General features: G+C 37.8%; 1 protein-coding gene across 1 annotated transcript in view; it reads right to left on the reverse strand.

Moving 5' to 3' along the window:
* Positions 1-20,594, reverse strand: part of avl9 (AVL9 homolog (S. cerevisiase)) — a 34,446-nt gene extending 13,852 nt beyond the window's left edge. Inside the window, exons 1-10 of the mRNA XM_073828340.1 lie at positions 20,419-20,594; positions 16,926-17,046; positions 10,216-10,301; positions 5,881-5,952; positions 5,702-5,791; positions 4,894-4,960; positions 4,564-4,604; positions 4,390-4,428; positions 4,224-4,293; positions 840-1,303 (exon numbers count right to left, since the gene is read on the reverse strand). Of these exons, the coding sequence (XP_073684441.1) occupies positions 840-1,303; positions 4,224-4,293; positions 4,390-4,428; positions 4,564-4,604; positions 4,894-4,960; positions 5,702-5,791; positions 5,881-5,952; positions 10,216-10,301; positions 16,926-17,046; positions 20,419-20,493 (1,125 nt within the window). The 5' untranslated portion in view covers positions 20,494-20,594. The remainder of the gene's footprint in view (positions 1-839; positions 1,304-4,223; positions 4,294-4,389; positions 4,429-4,563; positions 4,605-4,893; positions 4,961-5,701; positions 5,792-5,880; positions 5,953-10,215; positions 10,302-16,925; positions 17,047-20,418) is intronic.
* Between the last annotated feature and the right edge of the window lie 5,578 nt (positions 20,595-26,172).

A 26,172-nucleotide genomic window follows, 5' to 3' on the forward strand; every position in this document is an offset into this window, starting at 1 on the left:
GTAGAGCTCAGTGACAGACTTGCATTAAGGAAATGATCTAGGGAAGAGTTCAGAAAAAAAATCTGCTGCACTGAAGGTTCACAAAAGCATGTAGCCTCCATTATCCATAATGGAAGACGATTGGAACAACTAGGACTCTAGAAAATGTCTGCGAGCCCCCATCTAAGCTGACAGAGCTTGAGAGGTGAAAAGGTGAGGCAAAGAATGGCAGATAATTGCCAAATGCAGATGTGCAAAGCTTGTCACATCATACCCAAAAAGACTTGAGGCTGTAAAGGTGCTTCAAATATGTACTGAGTTAAGAGTATGAATACTTATGCAATGTACTTATTTCAGTGTTTTATTTCTAATTTGTAAAATTTGCAAATCTGTTTTTTGCTTTGTCATTATTATGGTGTATGGAGTGTAAACTGATGTGGGGAAAAACTAATTTAATACTTTTGCAAGGCACTGTACATGCATTTGAAAATTATATTAGAAAAGCAAACATTGCTGCTGAGAAAAATGCACTACACTACTACCTTTAATAAATTCTTCTTGCCACATGAACAGTGGTCAAGCTTACTTATTTTATGTATTTTTATATGTGAGTAATCTAATACATTGGCCACCGAAAAGACTGCTCAGAAAATTAAAAAATATCTAACAGTTGGCTTTATGAGCCAATATGGACTTGAGGTAATCCAGAAATTGTTCATACTATGGTATTTAGATGACACATAGTATATACCGTTCTAACATATATAATTAAAATATTATAATAAAAGTTAACTTGATAACTTGAGTATAGAGTTTTGCTTTTCAGAGTATATTGGATGTGGGTTGTTTTGTGTGCACACCTTTGTAAAGATAGCGAGCGGTAGTCCATACTGGTCCTCTTGCAGCCCAGATACTAGGCCCGAAGTCAACGTCCCCTGTCCTGTGGCTGACTGTGGCTGTACTGTTATTGGCAGCCCTGAATCTGTGTCAAAAATATGTGAATGAGGTATGTCTATTTTCCCTTCCATCTCATCCATCACATGAGGCTCCAGCGTCTCCCATTCGCACTCAGAGTCCAGCAAGTTTCCTGCATGAGGCTGAGGGTAGTGTGTGTCCAGAGTAGTGTTACAAGGCTTTGACTGATCCAGCTGGTCACTGATGTCATACCTGCCTTCAAGCTTTTTTGATATGTCAGTAATATCTGTAGCAGATATAGAGAGTGATTCTTCATCTGCAGATATGATTTCTGGTGAACTGAAGTCTTCTGAGACGCTCTTCCGGGGCTGATAGTGAGAGGAATCTGCCAGCCCATGCTCTATTATACCTAAAAATAAATAAATACTTAATATTAAATACTTAAAATATTTCCTTCTCTCAAATAGCCAGACATTTTTCCCCATAAGAGTTGCTTGACTTAAAGAACTGGCAAATTATGAATGAGATTCACTTTGCTTATGATGTTTTATTTAGTGGTGTATTATATACAAGTGCAATGTCAATGGGCTGGAGCACTGCCATCTTTCACCAAATAAAAGTTACTTTTGGGAATAAACCATATTGCTTGTCAATCTTGTTCGAAACATGATTGGCCAAACATTGCAGCCTGAGCATTGGGTGACTTTCTGTGAGCTGCTGCAGCTCAATCTAGTCTGTTGCTGTCACTGGCAAAAGAAACAATAAACACTGGGAAAAACAGCCTTGCTGACACGAATATTGATCTGAATATTTCATTGTTTACAAATCACACATGATAAACATGATGAAACAGTTAAGCTAAATGATAGAAAAATATTACCAGTGTTGAAATCTGTGAATTAATTTTCAACATTTTAAGCTGTATAATAAGTGAGTACTATTGAATAAAGCAGGACGAACCAGCTCAGAGTTTCAAGGTAGGTTTAGGGTTAACATAACCACACCAAACCAAACCTTCCCATTTTAGATCAGGTTTAGCAGGCCCACTGCACTCATCATTCTCTGTCAACTCAGTTTGATTTAAAGTTTATTTATTTTTGTAAGAAACAAACACAATCTTGCATAATGAAACCTTTTAGTATAAGCTACTGTGGAGATTTAACTACAAAAACATTCCATCTTCTTGGGTCCTGAAAAAACAGAGTTTGTTTACAGGATTTTAAAGAAATTAAGGTTTTTGAGGAAAAACATTCCAGGATTTATCTCCATATAGTGGACTATATGGATTGAAGCTCCAAACTGCAGTTTCAATGCAGGGCTCTACACAATCCCAGCCGAGAAATAATGGTATTATCTAGCGGAATGATCATTCATTTCTAAAAAATATATAAATTTATATACTTTTTAACCACAAATGCTCGTCTTGCCTAGCTGTGCAATGCGCATTACATAATCGCGTTTGAAAGGTCACACACAGTTAGTTCTTTGTCTGTGTACACTTGTTCAAAAAGGTAGGGTAGGGGGGAAAACTCCATCTCATTTTCTCCTCAACTTTAAAATCGTCCAACATCTTTGTTTTACCTTTTTTTGTAAAGGCCGTTTGACTTTCTTTGCACGTTTGCTTTGTAAACACTGGGTCAGTACTTCTGATGACCTGTCCAACAAGAGTATGAAATGTGTGAATTTGAGCTAGTGCAAGACAAGCATTTGTGGTTAAAAAGTACTTTTTTTTAAAAAGAGATTTTTTTTAATTGATCTATTTTGTAGAGCCCTTTGAAGCTGCACTGAAACTGCAATTTGGACTTTCAACCCATTTGCTCCCATTGAAGTCCACTATATGGAGAAAAATCCTGGAATGTTTTCCTCAAAAACCTTAATTTCTTTTTGACTGAAGAAAAAGACATGAACATCTTGGATGACATGGGGGTGAGTAAATTATCTTGAAATTTTTATTCTAGGAGTGAACTAATCCTTATAAAAATAAAAATGCACAGCGACACGATGAGAGAAGGCATTGGAGTTTTTTTTTTTTTTTTTAAGAAAACAAGCAGTAAGTAAATGAATAGAGTATAAAAGAATAAAATATATAAAGTATAAAAGGTCAAGTGTTTTTTAAGAATAGAATTAGAATAGAGGGTGCTAGAGTTAGAGGGTCAAATAAAGATTGAAGAGATGTGTTTTTAACCTATTCTTGAAGATGGCTAAGGACTCAGCTGTTCGGATTGCGTTAGGTAGGTTATTCCACCAGGAGGGTACATTTAATGTCCGTGAAAGTGATTTTGTGCCTTTTTGGGATGGCACAATTATCCGCCGTTCACTTGCAGAACACAAGCTTCTAGAGGGCACATAAGTCTGAAGTAATTTAGGTAAAGGGGTGCAGAGCCAGTGGTGGTTTTGTAGGCAAACATTAATGCCTTGAATTTTATTCGAGCAGTTATTGGTAGCCAGTGCAAACTGATTAAGAGAGGTATGACATGCATTCTTTTTGGCTCATAAAAAAATTAATCTTGCAGCCGTATTCTGGATTAATTGTAAATGTTTGATAGAACTGGCTGGAAGACCTGCCAAAAGGGAATTGCAATAGACCAGCCTGGACAGAACAAGAGCTTGAACAATGAGCTGTGAAGCAAATTCCGAAAGAAAGGGCCTGATCTTCCTGATGTTGAAAAAAGCAAAGCTGCAGGATCGGGCCATTTTAGCAATGCGGTCTGAGAAAGTCAGCTGATCATCAATTACATCTCCAAGGTTTCTGGCTGTTATTGAAGGAGTTACGGTTGATGTGCCTAACTGGATGGTGAAATTGTGATGAAACTATGTGTTTGATGAAACCACAAGCAGTTTTGTCATGAAAAGGTTGAGTTGAAGATGATGGTCCTTCATCCAGGAAGAAATGACTGTTAGACAAGCTGACATCCGAGCAGCTATCATCAGATCATCAGGATGGAATGACATGTAGAGTAATGGAATGTGCTGATGGTCGGGTCCTATGCCTTCCACAGATGATATAAATACATTTAGACCACTTAACTTAGTGATTGCTATTGGGATGTGAATAGACTTCCGACCAGCATAGCACAAAATGTTTTTTAACCAAACTAGCCTGTCTTTAACATATTATAAAATGATTAACTGATCAAGTAACTCGCATTTAAAAGTCAACATTTTCATCCAACAATTTGTTTGTATTAGATCATTTAATAACATTTTTTTGTATCTTGTTAATGTCAAGTTACTAAGTTATTTCTTAATTTTTATGTCAGTGTTTCACTTTTTTAGTAGAATAACACACCCACCAATACAAATCTGGCACCAGATCACAAACTTTTTACCTGGAAACAATGACAGGACGGTCATCAGAGTTTCAACCAATTTCTTCACCGGATTCACATAAAATAGGATCTATAGGAAGATAGTAAATACTTGTGTATTTAGGACAAGACTCATCCATTAGAACCAACTTTACTACAAAATGTGTATTGAGATGGTAATAATGACCTTCTTTTCCAGCAGAATCAGTTTAAAGAGAATCAGAACCTACACAGCAAATAAAGAGAAACAACACAACCATTTATAAAAAAAGCAGATTTGTAAGTTTCATAATAAACATCAAAACAAATATATATTATGCAACAGGAGGAAGCAGCATTTAAAAAGAGTCCAGTCCTTTACCTTGTGTTTAAAGTGCAGAATCAAATCTCTGGCAGACATCCCTTTAGCAAAAAAAAAATAAAAAATACTGTCATTTAGAACAGTGATTCTCAACTCCAGTCCTCAGGGCCCACTGCTTTGCACATTTTGTATGTCTCCCTCATTTAACGAACCTGAAAGATCCATTAACTCAACCGAACGTGTCAGATTCAGAAACATGCAAAATGTGTAGAGCAATGTGCCCCGAGTCCTGGAGTTGAGAACCACTGATTTAGAGGTAAAAGGATTCATTGTATTTTTGAAAAGCAGATTCTTGAATTACTAATTACTAGTGAAAAGTTTTTGAATTACCCAAATAAATTTGTGAACCCTCCAGCGCTGTACAGCTTAAAGATCTGTTCATATGATCATAGAGCTCCTACAGAGAACCAAAAACAAAAATACATGAAAGGCGCATTGAGTGATCTCAGCTCCTGGCTAATATATATGACAGCTGTCTTTTTATACTGACATCTGTGGGTAATTCACAGCTAGCAAGATGGATAACAAAGGCATTTTTTTAAACTTTGGTGCTACATGACTACAGAAAACAGAAAAGGGGCTGTAGCTTTCTCTTTTGCCAGAAAGACAGGGAAACTTCAACACTCATAATGCACTAATATTTGTTTTGCACGACACAAAGTTGACTGCCGTTGTTTAACCAAGTAAAAAAAAAAAAGGTTTTGCAACACCAATACATTAATAAAACAATTTTAAAAAATTACATTATTAAAAATAAGAAAAATTAAAAAATGGACTGTACTGAAAAATGTCATGTAGCTCTTCAGTAACAAAAATTATATTAATAAAGTCACATGGCAGAGCTGACAACAAGTTTTGGTGTATTTTGCATGAATCTCTGTGTATGTGTGAGAGAGAGAGAGTTAGAGTGATTAACTAATTAAAGGTCATTTTGTGTTCCAAATTAAAATTATTTGTCATATTTATTTTTCTTTCTAAGGGTTTGTTAATTTTAGACCATTTAATTTTTCTTTAACACTTATATAACTAGAATTTTACATTTTAAAACAAATCTGTATTCATCATAAGGTAAATAATTTATAATAGCTGTATAAGTTCTTAATATATCAGACAATGAAATGTGTGTGAAAGATCTTGCCTTTAGGATGGAGATCTGAGAGAAATCTTTTTCTTCAAAGTAAGCATGAGTTATGAGCTGAAGTTTAGCCTGTATCAGACCAAACAGCGGCTGAAACAACAATACATCACATTACCAATCTGCAGAATCAAGCAATCATTTTTATATAAATAAAGGCTTCTTGTTCATATACGTCTTACCAATCGACTGAGAACACAAACACTCTTCTGAACCGTCTCTCTTGTGATATCTGCCTCTCGTACTTTCAGTGCCTATAACACAAAACATTACAATAATATCAGATTAGACACAATATGATTCTTTTACAGTATTTCAAAGAAAACTGTTTATTCATTTAATATTAAGAAAGGATTATGTTAGATTAAGGAACTATTTTATGTTGTTCTTTCATTCTGACTTAATTCATTAGGAAACATCTCTTTCACTAATAACTGCATGCAATCATTATGGTAGCATTTGGGAACACATACAGTGCCTTGAAAAAGTATTCATATTCATATCATATCCCTTCATTTTTTTCACATTTTGTTTTGTTGCAGCATTATGTTAAACTGCTTTAAATCAGTTTTTCCCCACATCAATTTACACTCCATACACCATAATAATGACAAAGCAAAAACCAGATTTGCAAATTTTACAAATTTATTAAAAATAAAATTAAGTACATTGCATAAGTATTCATACCCTTAACTCAGTACATAGTTGAAGCTCCTTTACAGCCTCATGTCTTTTTGGGTATGATGTGACAAGCTTTGCACATCTGCATTTGGCAATTATCTGCCATTCTTTGCCTCACCTTTTCACCTCTCAAGCTCTGTCAGCTTGGATGGGGGCTGGCAGACATTTTCTAGAGTCCTAGTTGTTCCAATCATCTTCCATTATGGATAATGGAGGCTACATGCTTCTGTGAACCTTCAATGCAGCAATGTATTTTTTTTCTGAACTCCTCCCTAGATCATTGCCTTAACGCAAGTCTGTCACTGAGCTCTACAGGCAGTTATCTTGACCTCAGGACTTGGTTTTTGCTCTGATATGCATTTTCAGCTGTTAGACCTTTTCTGAGAGATGTGTGCCTTTCTAAATCATACTCATTCAAATGAATTTGCCACAGTTTAACTCCACTCGAAGTGTAGTAACATCTAGAAGCAATATGAATGCTCCTGAGCTAAATTTCGAGTGTCCCAGAAAAGGGTATGAATACTTATGCAACGGGATCTTTTCAGTTTTTTTATTTATAATAAATTTGCACAAACGTTAAAAACCTATTTTTTGCTTTGCCATTATGGAGTAGGGAGTGTAGATTGACGTGGGGAAAAGGTAACTTAAAGTAGTTTAACATAAGCAGGGCTCGACATTAACGCTTGTCCGCTTGTCCGGGACAAGTGGATTTTATGAATGGGCAAGTGAAGGAGAATTTTATATTGCAATAACTAGCGCAACACCAAAACTTTGGTGAGAATGATTCTGATTGTATTACTTACAGTGTAAACGGTGACTGAAAACGGACAGTATCAATTAAGCTCGTGCAGCCTATCTGAATCACGGAAATTTTAAAACTAGAAACAAACATACTGCGGTAGAAAAAAAAGATAAATATTTTATAACATATTATATAGGTAAGCACCATTACGATTGCAAACGTGACAATGATTTTATACAACAGTAGTTCAATAAACTAGTAGTTAATATTAACTGACTTACATTTTAGACACATCACTGACCGTATTTGTTAATCGAAATAGTTATAGACCCTTTTACAACCCACGTGATCAAATAGTTGCGCGCGCATTTTGGCAACGGAAGTGGTGTTGTTCCCCACTGGCTCTAACGTGTTAGCAACTAAAGTTTATCAAAACGGTTTCCCAGCATCAAAATGTCTGGTTGTTGTGTTTACGGTTGCACTAATAGATATTCCACCAAGGGGCTTAAGTTTTATAGGATTCCGACAGGATCACGGCCGTTTCAGAAGAACCGGTGGCGCCTGTGGCTGCAGGCGACTATAGGGATAGTTCACCCAAAAATGAAAATTTGATGTTTATCTGCTTACCCCCAATGCATCCAAGATGTAGGTTACTTTGTTTCCTCAGAAAAACACAAACGAAGATTTTTAACAAAAACCGGTGCAGTCTGCCAGCCTTACCATGGACATGGATGGGCACCAACCCTTTAAAAGTAAAAAAAAACATGCACAGACAAATCCAAATCACACCCTGTGGCTCGTGATGATACATTGATGTCTTAAGACACGAAACGATCGATTTTTGTGAGAAACTGAACAGTATTTATATCATTTTTTACCTTTGATACACAGCCACCTCCATCTGTCATGTGCACGAGTTTGGCATCAGTCACGTCACATGAGCACGCGCTCTGGCGTAGAATACGCAAACGTCGTAAGGGGAAATCAGTGAAAAGTCCCGGATGAGTTTGCGCAAACTAATGTAATCTTTTAGCTTTAAATCGGTTTAAACAATCAGGATACGCGCAAGTAATTACCATTTTGAATAGCCGCTATACCCACAATCTCTGTGCTCTGTGTAAACAATGAGTGTCGTATACATGCGACAGATCGCTTCCGGCGTTTGCGTATTCTACGACAGAGCGCGTGCTCATGTGACGTGACTGATGCCAAACTCGTGCACATTACAGATGGACGTGGCTGTGTATCAAAGGTAAAAAATGATATAAATACTGTTCAGTTTCTCACAAAAACCGATCGTTTCATGTCTTAGGACATCAATGTATCATCACGAGCCGCAGGGTGTAATTTGGATTTGTCTGTGCATGTTTTTGTTTACTTTTAAAGGTTTGGTGCCCATCCACGTCCATGATAAGGCTGGCAGACTGCACCGGTTTTCGTTAAAAAATCTTCGTTTGTGTTTTTCTGAGGAAACAAAGTAACCTACATCTTGGATGCATTGGGGGTAAGCAGATAAACATCAAATTTTCATTTTTGGGTGAACTATCCCTTTAAACGTGTTGATTTCAACACACAAAACTCTGAGTCTATGTCATGGTATTTGACGTTCTGTACATGACCACAGACAACGTATTCATAAGCATCCAGTGATTTATATGCTCGTAATTTCTCTCGGGTGTACACGCTCGGTTTCTCAACTAAATACGTATATATATCTGGCCACTGTATATTTGGCCATCTGCTAACGTCTTCTATCCACTCCACTATAGTACACGGATCTGGTAGCCGGATACCATTTGATAAAGTCAACTTTTCCAAATAACTTTCTCTGTCTGTGTTGCTTAATCCGCTCGCGTAGCTTGACACGCTGCTGATTCTCGCCATACTTCCGTTGCCAATATGCGCGCGCATACGTTGCTACGTCATCATTGTGTACAAACAGTAAAAGGGTCTATACGTAAAGACACAGCAGAACAGTCGCGAATCTGAGAAACACACAGTGCTGTTTCAATACTGAATGATTTAGCATTTAATTTAATGAATCAGGTTTGTCAGTGAACGAACTGGTTGAATCCATCTATGGTTGAATCCGTGACTCACTCATTAAGACAGTGACTTACTGCCACCTATTGGTGGTTCGGTTTCATATTTAAAAGTATTGCATTTTTTCAACATTATAGATTTATATGTTAAAAAAGTACAACATTAATCTTATAACATTATTTATGTACTTTCAATTTTACTGTGTAAATGCATTTTTGGAACCTCTCATCTTCATTAAACAGTACAGTAAAGTAAATACATTTAAATAGCATTTTCAATGCTGGGTTTTTCCTATGCAGTGGAAAGATGGAGTTTGTTGATACTGATTTAATATGAATGGTAACCATAGAGTATAGGTAACCTAGAAATCAATTTAAGGTAAATATCACAAATATTCTGATTAAAGCAAGACCTTATAGAGTAGTGATGAGACTATTGCTTCAGAATGGATTAATTTTCGGCAAAAAAAGGCTCTTTTTTGCCTCGGACAAGTAAATTTTTTACTCGGACAAGCAAATGTCTGATTTACTTGTCCGAAGGACAAGCACATGTCAAACCTTAATGTCAAGCCCTGATAAGGCAGCAACATAACAAAATGTGAAAAAAATTAAGGGGTATGAATAATTTCGCAAGGCACTGTAAGTGACCCTGGACCACAAAACCAGTCATAAGTGTCAATTTTTGAGCTGAATAAATATGCTTTCCATTGATGTATGGTTTGGTAGGATAGGACAATATTTGGCCGAGACAAAAAAAAAAAAAACACACAATACTAAGAAAAATTGCCTTTAAAGTTGTCCAAATGAAGCTCTTAGCAATGCATATTACTAATCAAAAATTTAGTTTTTATATATTTATGGTAGGAAACTTTGAAAATATCTTCATGGAACATGATCTTTACTTAATATCCCAATGATTTTTGGCTTAAAAGAAAAATTCATCATTTTGACCCATACAATGTATTTTCATGCTACTTAAGACTAGTTTTGTGGTCCAGGGTCACATATTCACTATTATGACAACAATTAGTATAAATTATTTATACACAAACCTTAGCTTCCATCTGTCTGTAGCAAGAAACTCCATAAACACATTTCTGCTGTCCATCAAGAGGGGGCAAATGAAAGTAGACAGTGTCTGTCCGTAAAGAAACATAACACAATGTACTTTTTAAAAACATATGCAGATAAAATGTCATACATAAAATATCACAGGCAGAAGCCTCAATATTATTGAGATATATCCAAATGCGATTAAAGTATATGTGAGGAGTAAATACAATATATCAAGAGCAGCAAAAGAACAATATCTCTTAAAATTGTATGTCAGCCCTTAATAGAAGGGAACTTATCTCTGATCTAAGACATCAAAATATTTTTCCCAGCAGCCTGGCATGTTTTTTGGAAATTAGTTTATAAGGAAGATCTAGAAGTACTGATAATAGGTTTAACTCCAAGACCATCTGACTCAATTTGATCAAAATTTTAGCCCACCAGGCTTTAATTACATGACAATTCCATCAACAGTGGATGTATTCTCTTGTATCCACCCTGCATAAGGGATAATATGTAATCTGTGCAAGATCTTTAGCTAAATGGCTCTTGTCTGGATCTCTGGTTGTGGGAAACAATGAAAATTAACGAGCTGTTTGCAAGGTCTGTATTCATCTGGATCACACTTTCTTCTATATAATAACTGGTGGTTGATCCTGCAATATACGGCGGGGGAACTGTTTCTACCATGCTTCTGCCTTTCTGAATGTCCACCGGCCTTACATCTCCATGGCATGTATTGACTATACTTATTTTGCTCGATCTGAGAGCGGCCTTTGATAAAATCTCACACAACATCAAATTTTTAAAGTCATCTCAAGTTACCACTGGTGTTTTAGGCCCTATTCTTTCACTTATTTATATACACTATCTATTATTTATAAAAATATGGTATTTACTTTCACTGCTGTTCTGATGGCACCCAGCTATACCTGTCTTCCAAGCCTAGTTCTGCCCTTCCCTGCTTTCCCTGTTCAGCTGTTTAGTTAAATTAAACACTGTTTTTCATCCAATTTCCTTAAACTTAATAGTGGTAAAACTGAGATCCTTCTTTTAGGCAAAAAATCTAAAAGAAAAAAATGACTGTTTTCCGTGACTACTGACAACTGCTTGCAGTGCATTACATTGAAGTCAAAATTCTGCTTTTTACCTTTAAGGCTCTTGATAATCTCTCAATCTTCATACCTCTCTGATCTCCATATTTAGCCATCAACCTATTCAGACCATCATAAACTTTTCCAAACACTTTTGTAGAATTATCTTAATGCATTTGGCTGAAAGTAGGGGTCCTATTAATGTCAAAGTAAATAAAGGCAGGATCAAAACACCTAAACAGAAAGGAAGTAAGTACAAATGTGAACTTATTGTGCCCCACAAAGCAGTGCAATTGATTTAGAAAACATTTAAACTTACGCCCAGAAAATTGCCACTCCAACAACCACCCCAGCACTGACATGTCAGGATCTGAGAGAAAGCCTGTTCTATGACCATTTGTAATAACCTCTTCAAGCGGATGCATAAAACGTATCCATAATCCAAATTTTTCTAAAGTATAAAATAAATAAGATCACTTCACAAGGTCAAACGCCTTTTCAGCATCCAAAGATAAAATAAGAGCAATTAGTCAGATAATGTCATAGTTTCATGTCCACAAATAAAGGTTGGATAGTAGCCTACTGCACCAGTGTTAATTTCCTCAATGAAGATGATGACGAAAAATATTTGTTAAAGGACATTTTTTTCTGTGAATAAAACGAGACGCTGGAGATCTAAAATTAATATATTATAATAAAAACTATTACGAAATTTATGTCTTCGTTAACAAGACAAGACGGGACTAAAATGTTATTTGAGGACTATGGGACATTTCAAAAAGTGCCTCCCTGTCATTGGATTGCAATCGGAAATGGGGCATTTGCATATCAGGTCTCAGTTGAGCTGCAGTGGACGGATAGGCTACCAAATCGCGAACTAGTGTTATAAGTATACTAGGCACTCAGAATTTACAATTTCCAAGTAAAAATTGAACACACCATTAGCCCTATAATTATGAGGTCTTACATAATACATCGATGATCAATGACCGATCACAGGTCATGGTGGTCATAAAATGCATTTTCAGATTTTTATATAATGTTTCTCAAGGTTGGTTTATAAAGTACTTGCTAATGCTTTCTGTGTCATTTCTGGTGTAAGTATGCTGTGCCATGGGAAGGAGAGAGGCTTGCTTCTAAAAGAGTAAGAATCGTACAGTACTTCTGAAATGTACTAATGAGGCAAAACACTGAAATGCGGAGGCTGTCACTGAGGCAACTGCCAACCTAGAGGAAAGTAAAGAATGACCCTAATGGAAGAGAAAGTGCTCAAGATCATGAAAGATTACGTGTACTTCAGTGATCCTAAGTCAGATGCATTTACATTGTGACTCAACTGTATTTGTGTTAACAAAATTATGTACTACCATCTTCAGTATTTTTTTCTTCCCACAAGAACTTTTGTAAAGCTTATTTTATGCATTACAGAAATTTAGTACATTGACGAGCTACCCAAACAACTGCACAGCCAAGTACAGCAATATCTATCAATCATAAGAAGGGGGTCTCACCACTGTGAAAGCTGATTCTTATACTGAGCTCACCAAGGAACCACTTGACAACTGGAACAGTCCAGCATGGTATATCAGTTATCTGGTGGCACCTAATCCACACCCAGTTAACGCTGAACAAGCATGTATCAACTATGCTATGTTATCCAAACATGCTAGGTTAAACAAATTCTCAGTTGGATTTGTTCAGTTGACCAATCAGTGAGTTGTAAAACAACCCAAATTAGGTTACTTTCAACCCAACGTTTTTTAATGTTTAAACTCAATCTACATAACCACATCTTACTCAACCTGGCTCAGGCCCAACCTGATGTAATCCCTCTCAGTTACAAGGCAACTGGCAAATCAGGGAAGTTCTCAAAGAGATTACTGGAGTAACTTGACACAAGTGTGGAACAAACTGAGTGGATGAGCTAAAGAGATTATCTGGATCTGACTAATTGAACTGGGACTAAATTGGTTGAACTATTACAACTTGCTCGGGGTGTCTGTTAAATACAATAAAATGGGTTAACTCTAGTAAATTCTACTGAAAATTTGAATTTAAGTTTGAAAGTCTATTAGGAGTCGTTTTTGTGTCCTGTGATTGACACCTTTAGTAGTTGAGTATATTTACAGTACAAACCTTTAATAAACTTTGAGGGCAAAAAAAACAAAACAAAACAAAAAAATCTTCATTAATCATAATCCGGCTAAAATGTTTCATTAATTGTGATTTTGATATTATGTTGTTCAGCCCACTCAAGCTAAACACCCCAATACTACTCGAAACTCTAATGAGCCTTTAAGAATCCTATTTAGTCTATTTAAAGACCTTCTGTGGTGAACAGTGTTTATTTTGTTCTAATGTTTGAAACATGCTTAAAGACAAACCATGTGCAAATTCATCAATCGACACAACTGCTGAGAATTCTGTCCTTAAAACTGCAGTGTAGTAAGGAACTTGGTTTCAAACCACCAGTTTCCTACTATCACAAACAATCCCGTTGCCCAAGGGTGTCAAACTCAGTTCCCGGAGGACCACAGCCCTGCAGAGTTTATCTTAAACCCTAATTAAACACACCTGATCCAGCTAATCAAGTCCTTCAGGCTTGTTTGAAAACGACATGGTTTGTGTGTTGGAACAGGATTGGAACTAGGGGTGTAACGATACACCAAAGGCACGATTCGGTTCGGTTCACGGTTTTGGAGCCACGGTTCGGTTCGGTTCCTGTTTGCTGTGGGGTTAGGGTTGATGTCAACTTAACAGCAATGCTAAGGAACAATAGATTCACTTAATAACAAGAACAACTAAACTTTTTCTTTATTAACTTTGCCAACCCATTTAGTACAGTCAGGATACTTGAGGAAGTTAGTGAAAATTAGACATTCACTTGTCAGAGTGAAAATTTTACTTGTCCGGGCAAAAAAAAAGCCCTTTTTGCTGTAAATTAATCCATTCTGAAGCAACAGTCTCATCACTACTCTATAAGGTCTTACTTTAATCTGAATATTTGTGATATTTGCCTTAAATTGATTTCTAGGACACTTTTTAACTTTATTTTCCTAACCTTACTAACTGTATGTGTCATCATTCACATCAAATTCTTAAATTTTATCAATACATCAAATTATAATAATTAGACTCTGTATGGTTGCACAAATTAAATCAGTATCAACAAACTCCATCTTTCCATTGCACAGGAAAAACCGGGCCTGCAATGAAATTGACATTTAACTGTATTTACTTAGACTGTTTAATGAAGATAAGAGGTTCCAAAAAATGCATTTACACAGTAAAATTGCAAATACATAATGTAATAAGATTAATGTTATACTTTTTTTTAAACATAAATCTAAAATATTGGAAAAATGCAATACCTTTAAATGTAAAATCGAACCACCAATAGGTGGCAGTAGTCACTGTCTTAATGAGCGAGTCACGGATTCAACCATAGATGGAATCAACCAGTTCGTTCACTGACTCTTCATTAAAAAAATGCTAAATCCTTCAGTACTGAAATACCGCTGTGTCGCTCGGAGATTCACGGAGGTTCTGCTGTTGCTTTTCTTAGAACTATTTTCGTTTGCAAAAATGGTTAATGATGTGTCTAAAATGTAAGTCAGTTAATATTAACTACTAGTTTATTGAAATACTGTTGTATAAAATCAATGTCACTCACGTTTGCAATCGTAATGGTGCTTTCCTACCGCAGTGTTTGTTCATGCTTGTTTCTTTGTGTATGCTGTTGAGCCTATTAGTGTTGATTTTCTGTGAGTCAGATAGCCTGCACGAGCTTGATACCGTCCGTTTTCAGTTATCTTAAGTAATAAAATCTGAATTATGCTCACCAAAGTTTCGTTGCTGCGCTAGTTATTGTTTGTAATTGATGTTTTAATCAGGTTACTTGTCCGGTTGGGCAAGTAAAATCCCCTTTCACTTGCCCTTTCACAAAATCCACTTGTCCCGGACAAGCGTTAATGTCGTGCCCTGAGTAGTAACCGAGTGTGTCACATGACATGACATGCACTTGGAAAATACTAACTTTAGAATACAATATTTAGAACAAAAGCTCATCATTACTAATACAATTTAATCAAATGTGATAAAATAAAGATGTGTTTAAATTGGTTAAATTATTCAACCTCAACAATGGGCAGCAGGGGGCGTGAGAGTACCGCGGTACGCCACGAAAGTTTCGCGATACGTATCGTGGTTGGTGTATCGCGATATTTCGGTTCGGTTTGTAATATCGTTACACCCCTAATTGGAACCAAACTCTGCAGGGCTGCGGCCCTCCAGGAATTGACACCCATGCTGTAACCTATCCTGTCAACTTGCGGGTAGGGGCTGGTCATAAGTTTCTGTTTTCAATGTGCTTTTGCAGCATTGAGTAATGTAGCCAATCACAGACATACACTATATTGCCAAAAGTATTGGGATGCCCCCTTCTAATTAACATGTTTGACTACTTCCGTAATTTCCATGAGTGCAAATCTTAATGTTTAAGCATATAATGATATTCTAGGGAATTGTGTGCATCTAATTTTATAGCAACAGTTTGGACAGGACACTTTTCTATTCTATCATGACAATGCCTCTGTGTATTAGGCAAGGTTCAAAAATAAATGATTGATTCAGTCAGTGTGAAAGAACTTGACTGGTCTGCATAAAGCCAAGTCCTAATCCCAATTGAACACCTCTGGTGTGAATTTAAATGCAAACCTTGTGCCAACAAGTCATTTTACACACTTCCAAAACTGTTGCAACAGAGATGGAAATTATTTAACACATGAATTATGCTTCCATGTTTGTTGCCGCAGTTTTGGAAGAGCCTTTTTCTGTTCTAAAGAAGGGGGTGTCCCGATACTTTTGTACATATAGTGTATGTACAAGTAATTGGTGTTTGGTGATGAGTTTTTGGCTCAAGGTCTGCATTTAAAGTCACACCAGAGGTGTTCAACTGGGATTAGGATTTTGCTTTCTGGAGACCAGTCTAGTTCTTCCACACTGACTGAATCAATCATTTCTTTTTGCATTATCATGTTAGAACAGAAAATGTCCTGTCCAAACTGTTGCTATAAAATTAAAAGCACACAATTCCCGAGAATAACATTATATGCTTAAACATTAAGATTTGTACTCATGAAAATTACAAAAATAGTCAAACCTGTTCAGTAGAAGGGGGTGTCCCAATACTTTTGGCTATATAGTGTATCTGTTAATTTCATGAATGCAATGACCAATGAGAGCTTTTTAAGTTATACAGAATCAGCTCAAAACAACAGAATTTTCTTCAGTGCTGAGTTCTGCATGCTTGCAAATCTACTCATCATAACAAACAGTGCAGTATCACAGTGTCATTTTGATAGTCAAAGATGAGATTTAAGGGATAAACTTAATGACTGCCAGTGGACTTTAAATCCATAAAAGACCTAATCAACCAAAGAGTGAGCTTAGTGATGGACCGAGTTAATGATCTTGAAGTGCAAAATTATTTCACTTCAGCTTTGCAAAACATTTTGACAAATTGCAATTGCAATTAAAGACAAAGTATTTAGGTAGAATTTTACAAATACTGGAAATTTTGTTTAAGTAAAGTGTAGTGTAAATTGAAACGTTACCTTCCTGATGATTGTGTGCTCCATCAGGCAGTGCCAGGAAAGGCAGATACTTCCATTCTTCTGGGAGTGTGTTACTGTCATGACCCGCCCCGGGAACAATGGGAGGATATGAGAATTCTACCTGAAATAAAAATAAAAATACAACTGTAGACTGATTTGGGGTCAATGACTGAATAAGATTCTCAAAGGGCTATCTGCAAACTACAAAAATCTAGCATATTTTTAACATAACTCAAATATTTGAACATCTTTGTTCTCAACTATTTTAATAAAACCATGAAATTACATTAAAATGTCTATTATATTATAAATGTGAATAAAACCATTAAATAAACAAAATAATTGACTTTTTACCATGTTAATCTATTTTTGCCATGCTAACTTACGACGTGGCATAAATAATATATATACCTTAGCATGTATAACATTTTAAGTACATTGTTTTGAAAACTAACTTTCACTTTTTTTGAGAACACTCTTTCAGGGATTTGTAAGATGCAAACTTCCATGTTTCTTATATGTTAGACACACCAGAACATGTGTTAATAAAACCCTTCAAAATTTGAATGATAAAAACAACCCACCAAGTAAATAAGTTATCAAAATCTCAAGAAAATAAACAGGATTTTCTGCTCTCAAATGCTGGAGGCATGTCCGCTGACAGTGGTGAAACCACACCCACTCGCAGGAAAGCTGGCGCCTTTATCAACTGTTAAATACAAATAAATTTAAGTAAGGAGACCAAGCTGTTTTGTAAATTATTGCAAGCAGGTAATATGCTTTTACGTGACAAAAACATAGCTAGCTAGAAAACTGCAGGCTGTAACGGTAATTGAGCGGGCATACCACTGAAGCTAATGCGCTCTATTATAGTGTTAGGGGAGGGGCCATGCTCGGCGGCTCCATTCAGAGAGACATGATTTCAGGCCCGCCCAAAAAGTTCTGAACACAAAAATCTCCACAATTCAGTACTACAGAGTTCACAGTCTTTGTAATTTCTTTTCAGCAATAAATTTCTAACATCCATAATGTGTTTAGAAACAATTCTCTGAATTGCCTTTAGACGGACTTTAAAGGTGCAGTATGTACAGCTAGTGGTTGAAATGGTTACTGCAGTCAAAATTTTGGAGAGTTCAACCCCTTCCTTCTAAGACTCACAGGAACCAGAGCAATTAACAATAAATTGCCACAAGCCTTAGACTGTAAGTTGATAAATTGGTTCATCTGCTTTTTAATATTCCTCTGGTTATAGATCTTTTTAAATGGATGCCCAGGCTATTTTGGTCGGGTGGATTCTGCCATCTCTGACCTAGTTTGTTTGCTGGCTTCATTTGGCTTCAATACGCAGTATTTAACGCCAACTGGCAAACCGGGATGTCAAATTAGGTAAATTGGCGGGTTCACACAGACCAAAACAAAAACAGACTTTTACGTCAGTGTGCAAGTACCAAATTAAGTTCTCTTTGGCACCTTCTTGCACCTGAATGGGTTAAACCACTTTTTTTGTGTGTTTTTCTCAGAAAGAGCTGTACCAACTCTGTGCCACAACACGAATACCCAAATTGTCAGGGCAATTGGAAAAGATCACAAATAGACTGGTGTCAGCATCAGCAAGCTGTATATTTGTATATGTTCTTTCTTCAGTGCATGAAAAAGCAGCAGTTTAAAAATCCCAGCTCTTCATCTCCCCAGGTATGAAACACATTAGTATTCTTATCCATTGACATTCCCTTGCATACAGTCTGTTTCAAACACAAAAAGCTTCTCACAGAAGTTAAATCAATATATTGTTTTATGTGAATGAGTGGACAGGATGATTTTTACATCATCTTGTAACAATCTTCTATAAAAAAAAACTGCAATTATCTAAACAAAATTCAGTACAGTCTTGTGGAAAATATTTAGTAAGCCTGTGCGTTTTGGTCTTATTTCAATAACTTTTTTTCTACTAACCATGACTCAAAATGACAAACTTACAAACTTACTTAGCATACATCTTGCTCACATATTATTATAGTACAGTTTGTGCTGAATACAGACTTTAGTCACAACACACTGTTTTAGAAACCATATCTAAAAAAACAAAAAAACAAAACAAAAAAAAAACAGAAAACTTTGTGAAAATACCAACCTGGTATGTTAAAAGAAAATAAAATTTTAGCATTAAAACAATTCCAAAACCGAGTAACAGATGAGATGGTGTAGGTGATCTGCGAGCATTCAATATCACAAGGACTTAAAGGTAACATGTCAATGCATATTAATGCAAGTTTTTTAAATAAATAAATAAATATATAAACACTGAATGGCCAACAATGTTCCAACCACTAAGTTGTGGTAACATACCCCATTTTAGTTAAATCACTACTAAAGTTCTAGCATAAAAATGCTTGATTAACTGATGTTAAAAAGTGTACTTGTTATTGCTATCAGATCATATTACATTTACAAAATTAGGAGGGTTGTGAATATTTGACATATTACTAACATCCCTACTAAATTTTATCCCCTTGTCAGCAGTAATTTAACTCTATACCCAACCCAACCTGTTCAAGATAAAGACCCTAATCCAAACCACACCTGCACAAAATCAAGAGAGCGATATACATGCATCACAGTCTCAAACAAAGGAGACTTAGTAAATTAAAATGTGCAAATAAAACAATAAAAACAATGAACATACTAGAAAAAATGCCTTGGCTTTTTAACCAGCAATCTGATATTGGAATTGAGAACCATGAAATTTCACTGGTATTACCAGAACTTCTGAAATGTTGATGTCTTTAAGATTTAAGTTCCACAAATGAACATTTCTCATATATTTTTTTTTACAGAGTTTACAGAGATAAAAGCAAAATCTAAAATTTAAATGCCAGTTAATTTATAAGTTTACTCCTACTAAATGTTTATGTACATTACCTAAATATTTATGTGATACCTTGATGTGTTAGCGCTTTCTGATACAGCCAGTGTGCGCTGTTCAGCTGGTCATGTGATCTCAACATGGCAGGCACCATGAGGAAGGAACATCCTTATTAAGAATAAATCAGGTTTTGCTCTGACTTATGACTTAAGTCTTTTAATGTGAATGAACACACTAATAAACAAATACTCAAACAATAAGTGCTATTCGTTTCTATACCTTTATAACTTTTGTGGGAATAGAAAAACGTAAAGGCCTGCATGATATAAAGGCTTTTTTGGTTTGTGTTTGTTCTTGTTTTTTGGAGGAGAGAAAAGGGGCAGTACTGCTGGATCTCTCACACTCGATCAACATCAGTACTGAATTACAGGCTTTGTTTATTATTTATAATCATTAATCATTCAGTGCTCCTCCAGCTGCTCTTTTTTATTTCTACACTGTATATCAGCGTACCATGATAAATAACAAACGGTGCAATGGTAAAGCCATTTTCCGAAAGAGTGATAGTGAAGCACACCACTGTTTATAGCAGAATTATATTTATAAACAAACATGAGGACAGTCTCTTACCTGACAGCCTTTCTTATGGTGAAATCCTACCACCACGATGTGCAACACGGGTTCCTCTTTACAGTGAGACTCCATCAGCTCAATTATAATTAGTTCAGAGTCCAAAAGAGAATGGAAAAATAATAAAATAACCGTTTATTGTGTAGAGTCTATAACTTCCGCACCCTTGACCGTCAGTGCGTATGTCATGCGATGCTCCGCCTCCAGCACAAACAAACATCCCAGACGAAAAGTAGACCTATTCGGGGCTGCCGACAGAGGGCGCGCCATGGCTCGCAACGATCACTCAGCCATCGTTTTTTCCACATTACTGGCAAAATAAATAAATAAAGATTCCCTTTTATTTTCTGAGAAAAAACGAAATGTAATTTTTAAAATTGTTGATCACAAATGAATATAAGAGAATTCACATCTGTTGCTTGAGTCTTTGTCAAAACAAAACCCACTTGCACCACCGCCTGGTGAGAAGGCTAACAGCAGATGGATTTTATGCATCGGTACTCTAATGCTTTACCTGCAGTTCCCGGATGTAAAATGCTGCTGAATTTGAAGCACAGAAGTATGAGAAACAGTGAGAGATGGAGGGAACCTTAACATTTTTGGGAGTGACCAGACTTTTTGATGCATCTTCAAAATCATGTATAAATGTATATATGTGGCTTTGATTAGGTCATTGTTGGATTATGACAGCATTGCATTCTGGTCAGCAACCAAATCTTATTTAAAGAGACTGGATGTGATCCTGATACAAGCACTAAGAATTTGTTGTGGAGTTTTTAAAATCAGTACCAGCCATACAGAATTAGGACTCACATCCAACAAAAGCTATTGCAGGAGTGCTGGGAGAATAAAATAAATACAGGTCCTTCTCAAAAAAAAAATAGCATATTGTGATAAAGTTCATTATTTTCTGTAATGTACTGATAAACATTAGACTTTCATATATTTTAGATTCATTACACACAACTGAAGTAGTTCAGGCCTTTTATTGTTTTAATATTGATGATTTTGGCATACAGCTCATAAAAACCCAAAATTCCTATCTCAAAAAATTAGCATATTTCATCCGACCAATAAAAGAAAAGTGTTTTTAATACAAAAAAAGTAAACCTTCAAATAATTATGTTCAGTTATGCACTCAATACTTGGTCGGGAATCCTTTTGCAGAAATGACTGCTTCAATGCGCCGTGGCATGGATGCAATCAGCCTGTGGCACTGCTGAGGTGTTATGGAGGCCCAGGATGCTTCGATAGCGGCCTTAAGCTCATCCAGAGTGTTGGGTCTTGCGTCTCTCAACTTTCTCTTCACAATATCCTACAGATTCTCTATGGGGTTCAGGTCAGGAGAGTTGGCAGGCCAGTTGAGCACAGTAATACCATGGTCAGTAAACCATTTACCAGTGGTTTTGGCACTGTGAGCAGGTGCCAGGTCGTGCTGAAAAATGAAATCTTCATCTCCATAAAGCTTTTCAGCAGATGGAAGCACGAAGTGCTCCAAAATCTCCTGATAGCTAGCTGCATTGACCCTGCCCTTGATAAAACACAGTGGACCAACACCAGCAGCTGACATGGCACCCCAGCCCATCACTGACTGTGGGTACTTGACACTGGACTTCAGGCATTTTGGCATTTCCCTCTCCCCAGTCTTCCTCCAGACTCTGGCACCTTGATTTCCGAATGACATGCAAAATTTGCTTTCATCCAAAAAAATGTACTTTGGACCACTGAGCAACAGTCCAGTGCTGCTTCTCTGTAGCCCAGGTCAGGCGCTTCTGCCGCTGTTTCTGGTTCAAAAGTGGCTTGACCTGGGGAATGCGGCACCTGTAGCCCATTTCCTGCACACGCCTGTACACAGTGGCTCTGGATGTTTCTACTCCAGACTCAGTCCACTGCTTCCGCAGGTCCCCCAAGGTCTGGAATCGGTCCTTCTCCACAATCTTCCTCAGGGTCCGGTCACCTCTTCTCGTTGTGCAGCGTTTTCTGCCACACTTTTTCCTTCCCACAGACTTCCCACTGAGGTGCCTTGATACAGCATTCTGGGAACAGCCTATTCATTCAGAAATTTCTTTCTGTGTCTTACCCTCTTGCTTGAGGGTGTCAATGATGGCCTTCTGGACAGCAGTCAGGTCGGCAGTCTCACCCATGATTGCGGTTTTGAGTAATGAACCAGGCTGGGAGTTTTTAAAAGCCTCAGGAATCTTTTGCAGGTGTTTAGAGTTAATTAGTTGATTCAGATGATTAGGTTAATAGCTCGTTTAGAGAACCTTTTCATGATATGCTAATTTTTTGAGATAGGAATTTTGGGTTTTCATGAGCTGTATGCCAAAATCATCAGTATTAAAACTAGGGATGCACCGATACCAATCGGTCGATAAAGCTTGCGCGTTTTGTCAGTAAAGCCGGTTCTGTAATCAGCGGTAAATGCCATCAGGTGCGTGATTTCACGTTGAGCCGTATATACTACACACAGCCGTTGTTTACCGACGAGCTGCGCATAGCAATGTTCATTATCAGTGTGAATGTGCGCAGCTCGTCTGTAAACAACGGCTGTGTGTAGTATATACGGCTCAACGTGAAATCACGCACCTGATGGCATTTACTGCTGATTACAGAACCGGCTTTACTGACAAAACGCGCAAGTTATCGACCGATACATATCGTGCATCCCTAATTAAAACAATAAAAGGCTTGAACTACTTCAGTTGTGTGTAATGAATCTAAAATATATGAAAGTCTAATGTTTATCAGTACATTACAGAAAATAATGAACTTTATCACAATATGCTAATTTTTTGAGAAGGACCTGTATAAGGGAAAACGTTTGTCAGATTGGAAATAATATAGCGATAAGTGTTTACAGTGGTGGCCAAAATTATTTGCCAGAATAGGCAAACTGAATATCTTTGCAACAGCCTCTGTGGCCATGACAGTAGGAGCAGCCAGCTCAGTGCCTTTGTGAACATAACACAGAGTAATATCTCTGAGACATGACTGGCAGACTGGCAGGAACATATTTTGTGGGCATGATTTTATTCATTGGCACAACTTTAGTGGGCACAACAAGAAGGGCAGACAACTCAGGAACTGTCACTTCTGTCTTAGCAGGTAAAGTGGACAGCAGTTTTGCCTGGAAAGTTTATTTCCAACCTGCTTTTGCACACCCGCGTGCAATTTTTTAAGTAGTCTTGAGGAGCTTGATTGGCCACTTCAGGTGTCCTCCATCCTATGACCCGGAAACCGATCAAGCTTAGCCATCTTGTAGGACATCTCAATTCTCTAATTGCACTGCGAGGAGACGAGGATCGAGGAGTGAGGAGGCTTTCTGAGGAGTCTTGAGCAAGGATACACAGGTCTATCCTATGCGGAAGTGTTTTATCGACTAAACGTGACGCACTCCTCCCCCTTCACATCTGTCGTAAAAATTTGCATTTAAATTTTACCTTTTTGTAAATAATGTCATATATTTCAACAGGACATCTTGTTTTGTTAAGAATTATCATGAATGCCTTAAATAATGAACTATAACAACATATGGGCAGATCCCTTTAGCGCAGCTGATGACACTTTGAAGTGACGCTTGAATGGTCAAGCATATTCCAGTGTTCATCCTTTGATTCCTCCGTCCTCATTTCCTTTCCTTAAATCCTTCCCTCGTTTTCTAAGGGGGTGGAGCTAAGACGCGAGGAAAGGAAGCAAGGAAAGGAAACGAGGATGCAAAAATAAGAAATGAGAAGCACCCACTATACAGAATAGTGGGTGCCCAGGAACAGGGTTGAAGACCTCTAGACTAAGAGCTTCTTGATTCAGGCCCTCCTGGACCAATAGGCTGGAGCTGACTCACAGACTGATGCAGTGGTCTGGACCACTCTTTTGCTTCTCAATCTTGGTATTTTCACTGGGATTCAGAAAAGCATCTGGAATTTGACTCGGGGGTAGGAGGGCAGGTTGTTCACTTCAGACAGACTCTGGATGTGTAAGGATCTGCCAGTCTTTGTGATGGTGAAGATAATTGGAAAGGTTCCAATAGTCTAGGATCCTTAGTTGCTCCATCTCCCATTGTGGCAGGGGATCATCTAAGCAGAGATTAAACACCTCTTAAAGGGCTGAATTAAGGTACTCCAAGCCCCCTTGCCCTGGTCCAGAAGAACTGGGCAAAGGACCCCACATCCTGGCCCTGCTGGTGAAGCGATGCCAATCCTCACTGGAGAGCAATTCTCTCTTTCGCAGTAACAAGAGAAACTACATAGATGCTCATTGCTGGGTCCTGAGTTGGCTGGTTCATTTTCTCAGGGTTCTGCAAAAGATAGGACCCAGATGCAAAAGAGCAGAGAATGGGTTTTTATTAACAGTAAACTAGAGACAGCAAGGAGAGTGAGGTGTAAAACACAGTTCAAACAGTGAGGCAAGGCAGACAACATGACGACAGGCAGGAAGGATGACCACCTAGATAGTGGGAGCAGTTGTGACCTAATAATTAGACAGTCAGACTTGTAACCTGGAGGTCGCAGGTTTGAGTCTCAGTACTGGAAGGAGTTGTAGGTGGTGGGAGTGAATGACCAGCGCCCTCCTCCACCTTGACCAAGGCACTGAACCCCCAATTGCCCCAACCCCTGGGCACTGTGGCAAATGACTGCACACTGCTCTGTGTGTATTCATGGTGTGTGTGTGTGTGTGTGCACACAAATTAGGAGGATCATGCATCTGGATCTGTCTGTTTCTGAAGATGTTAGAGAGAAGATTGTGCAGCAAAACGTTCTTAGGCTGGTGCTTCCGTTTTAACGATGAGTAAAGTTTAAGGTAAGATATAGGCTATAGCTAAACATTTGATATGTGCCAACTATTTTACGATTGAAAAGTTAAACGATTAATTCTCTGATCATCATCTATGGTCACCATTTTGATACAGATCTCCGGGTCTCCGGCATGGGAGGCGGGCGCACTAACAAGGAGGCTAAAGACTGCAGCCACTTGTGTCAGTTGCTAGTGCGCCTCTTGAGATCAGGGGAGTGAGTTTACCTGCATAGCACTTACTGCTGGCCTCTGTTACACTCACCCTCCTAAACCTCACAACTACCCAGGTCACGGCACCAATGTACCCCTGCACCCAGGTCCTACTCGCACCCCTTCCGAGCGGGTCTCAAACCCGGGTCTCCAGCATGGGAGGCGGGCGCACTAACAACTAGGCTAAAGACTGCAGCCACTAGTGTCAGTTGCTAGTGCGCTTCTTGAGATCAAGGGAGTGAGTTTACCTGCACAGCACCTACCGCTGGCCTCCGTTACACTCACCCACTAAACCTCACTAAATCCGGGTCACGGCACCAATATAACCCCTACACCCAGGTCCTACTCGCACCCACTCTGAGCGGGTATCGAACCCAGGTCTCCGGCATTGGAGGCAGGTGCACTAACAAGGAGGCTAAAGACTGCAGCCCCTAGCGTCTGTCGCTAGTGCACCTTTTGAGATCAGGGAAGTGAGGTTTACCTATTGTGTAAGAGACATGCACAGACAAAGTGGCAGTTTGTGTGACCTCCTTGACAATGAAGAAACAGACAGAAAAGCAGTAAAGTGAGTGGCAACTAAGTTTCAGTTTCATATTGCCCCTCCCCAAATGTGATTTTAAGAGAGGGAAAGGCAAAACCTATCCAGGGGGCCCAGAAACCCTAGCGGCCTCCCTGGCTAGGACTACCTTTTATTCAGCATCATTAGAGCTACAAACTTTGGAAAAAATTACAAAACTTTTGCAACAATTTTGA

Source organism: Garra rufa, chromosome 22, assembly GCF_049309525.1.
Source record: "Garra rufa chromosome 22, GarRuf1.0, whole genome shotgun sequence".
In the NCBI taxonomy this organism is placed as follows: Eukaryota; Metazoa; Chordata; class Actinopteri; order Cypriniformes; family Cyprinidae; genus Garra; species Garra rufa.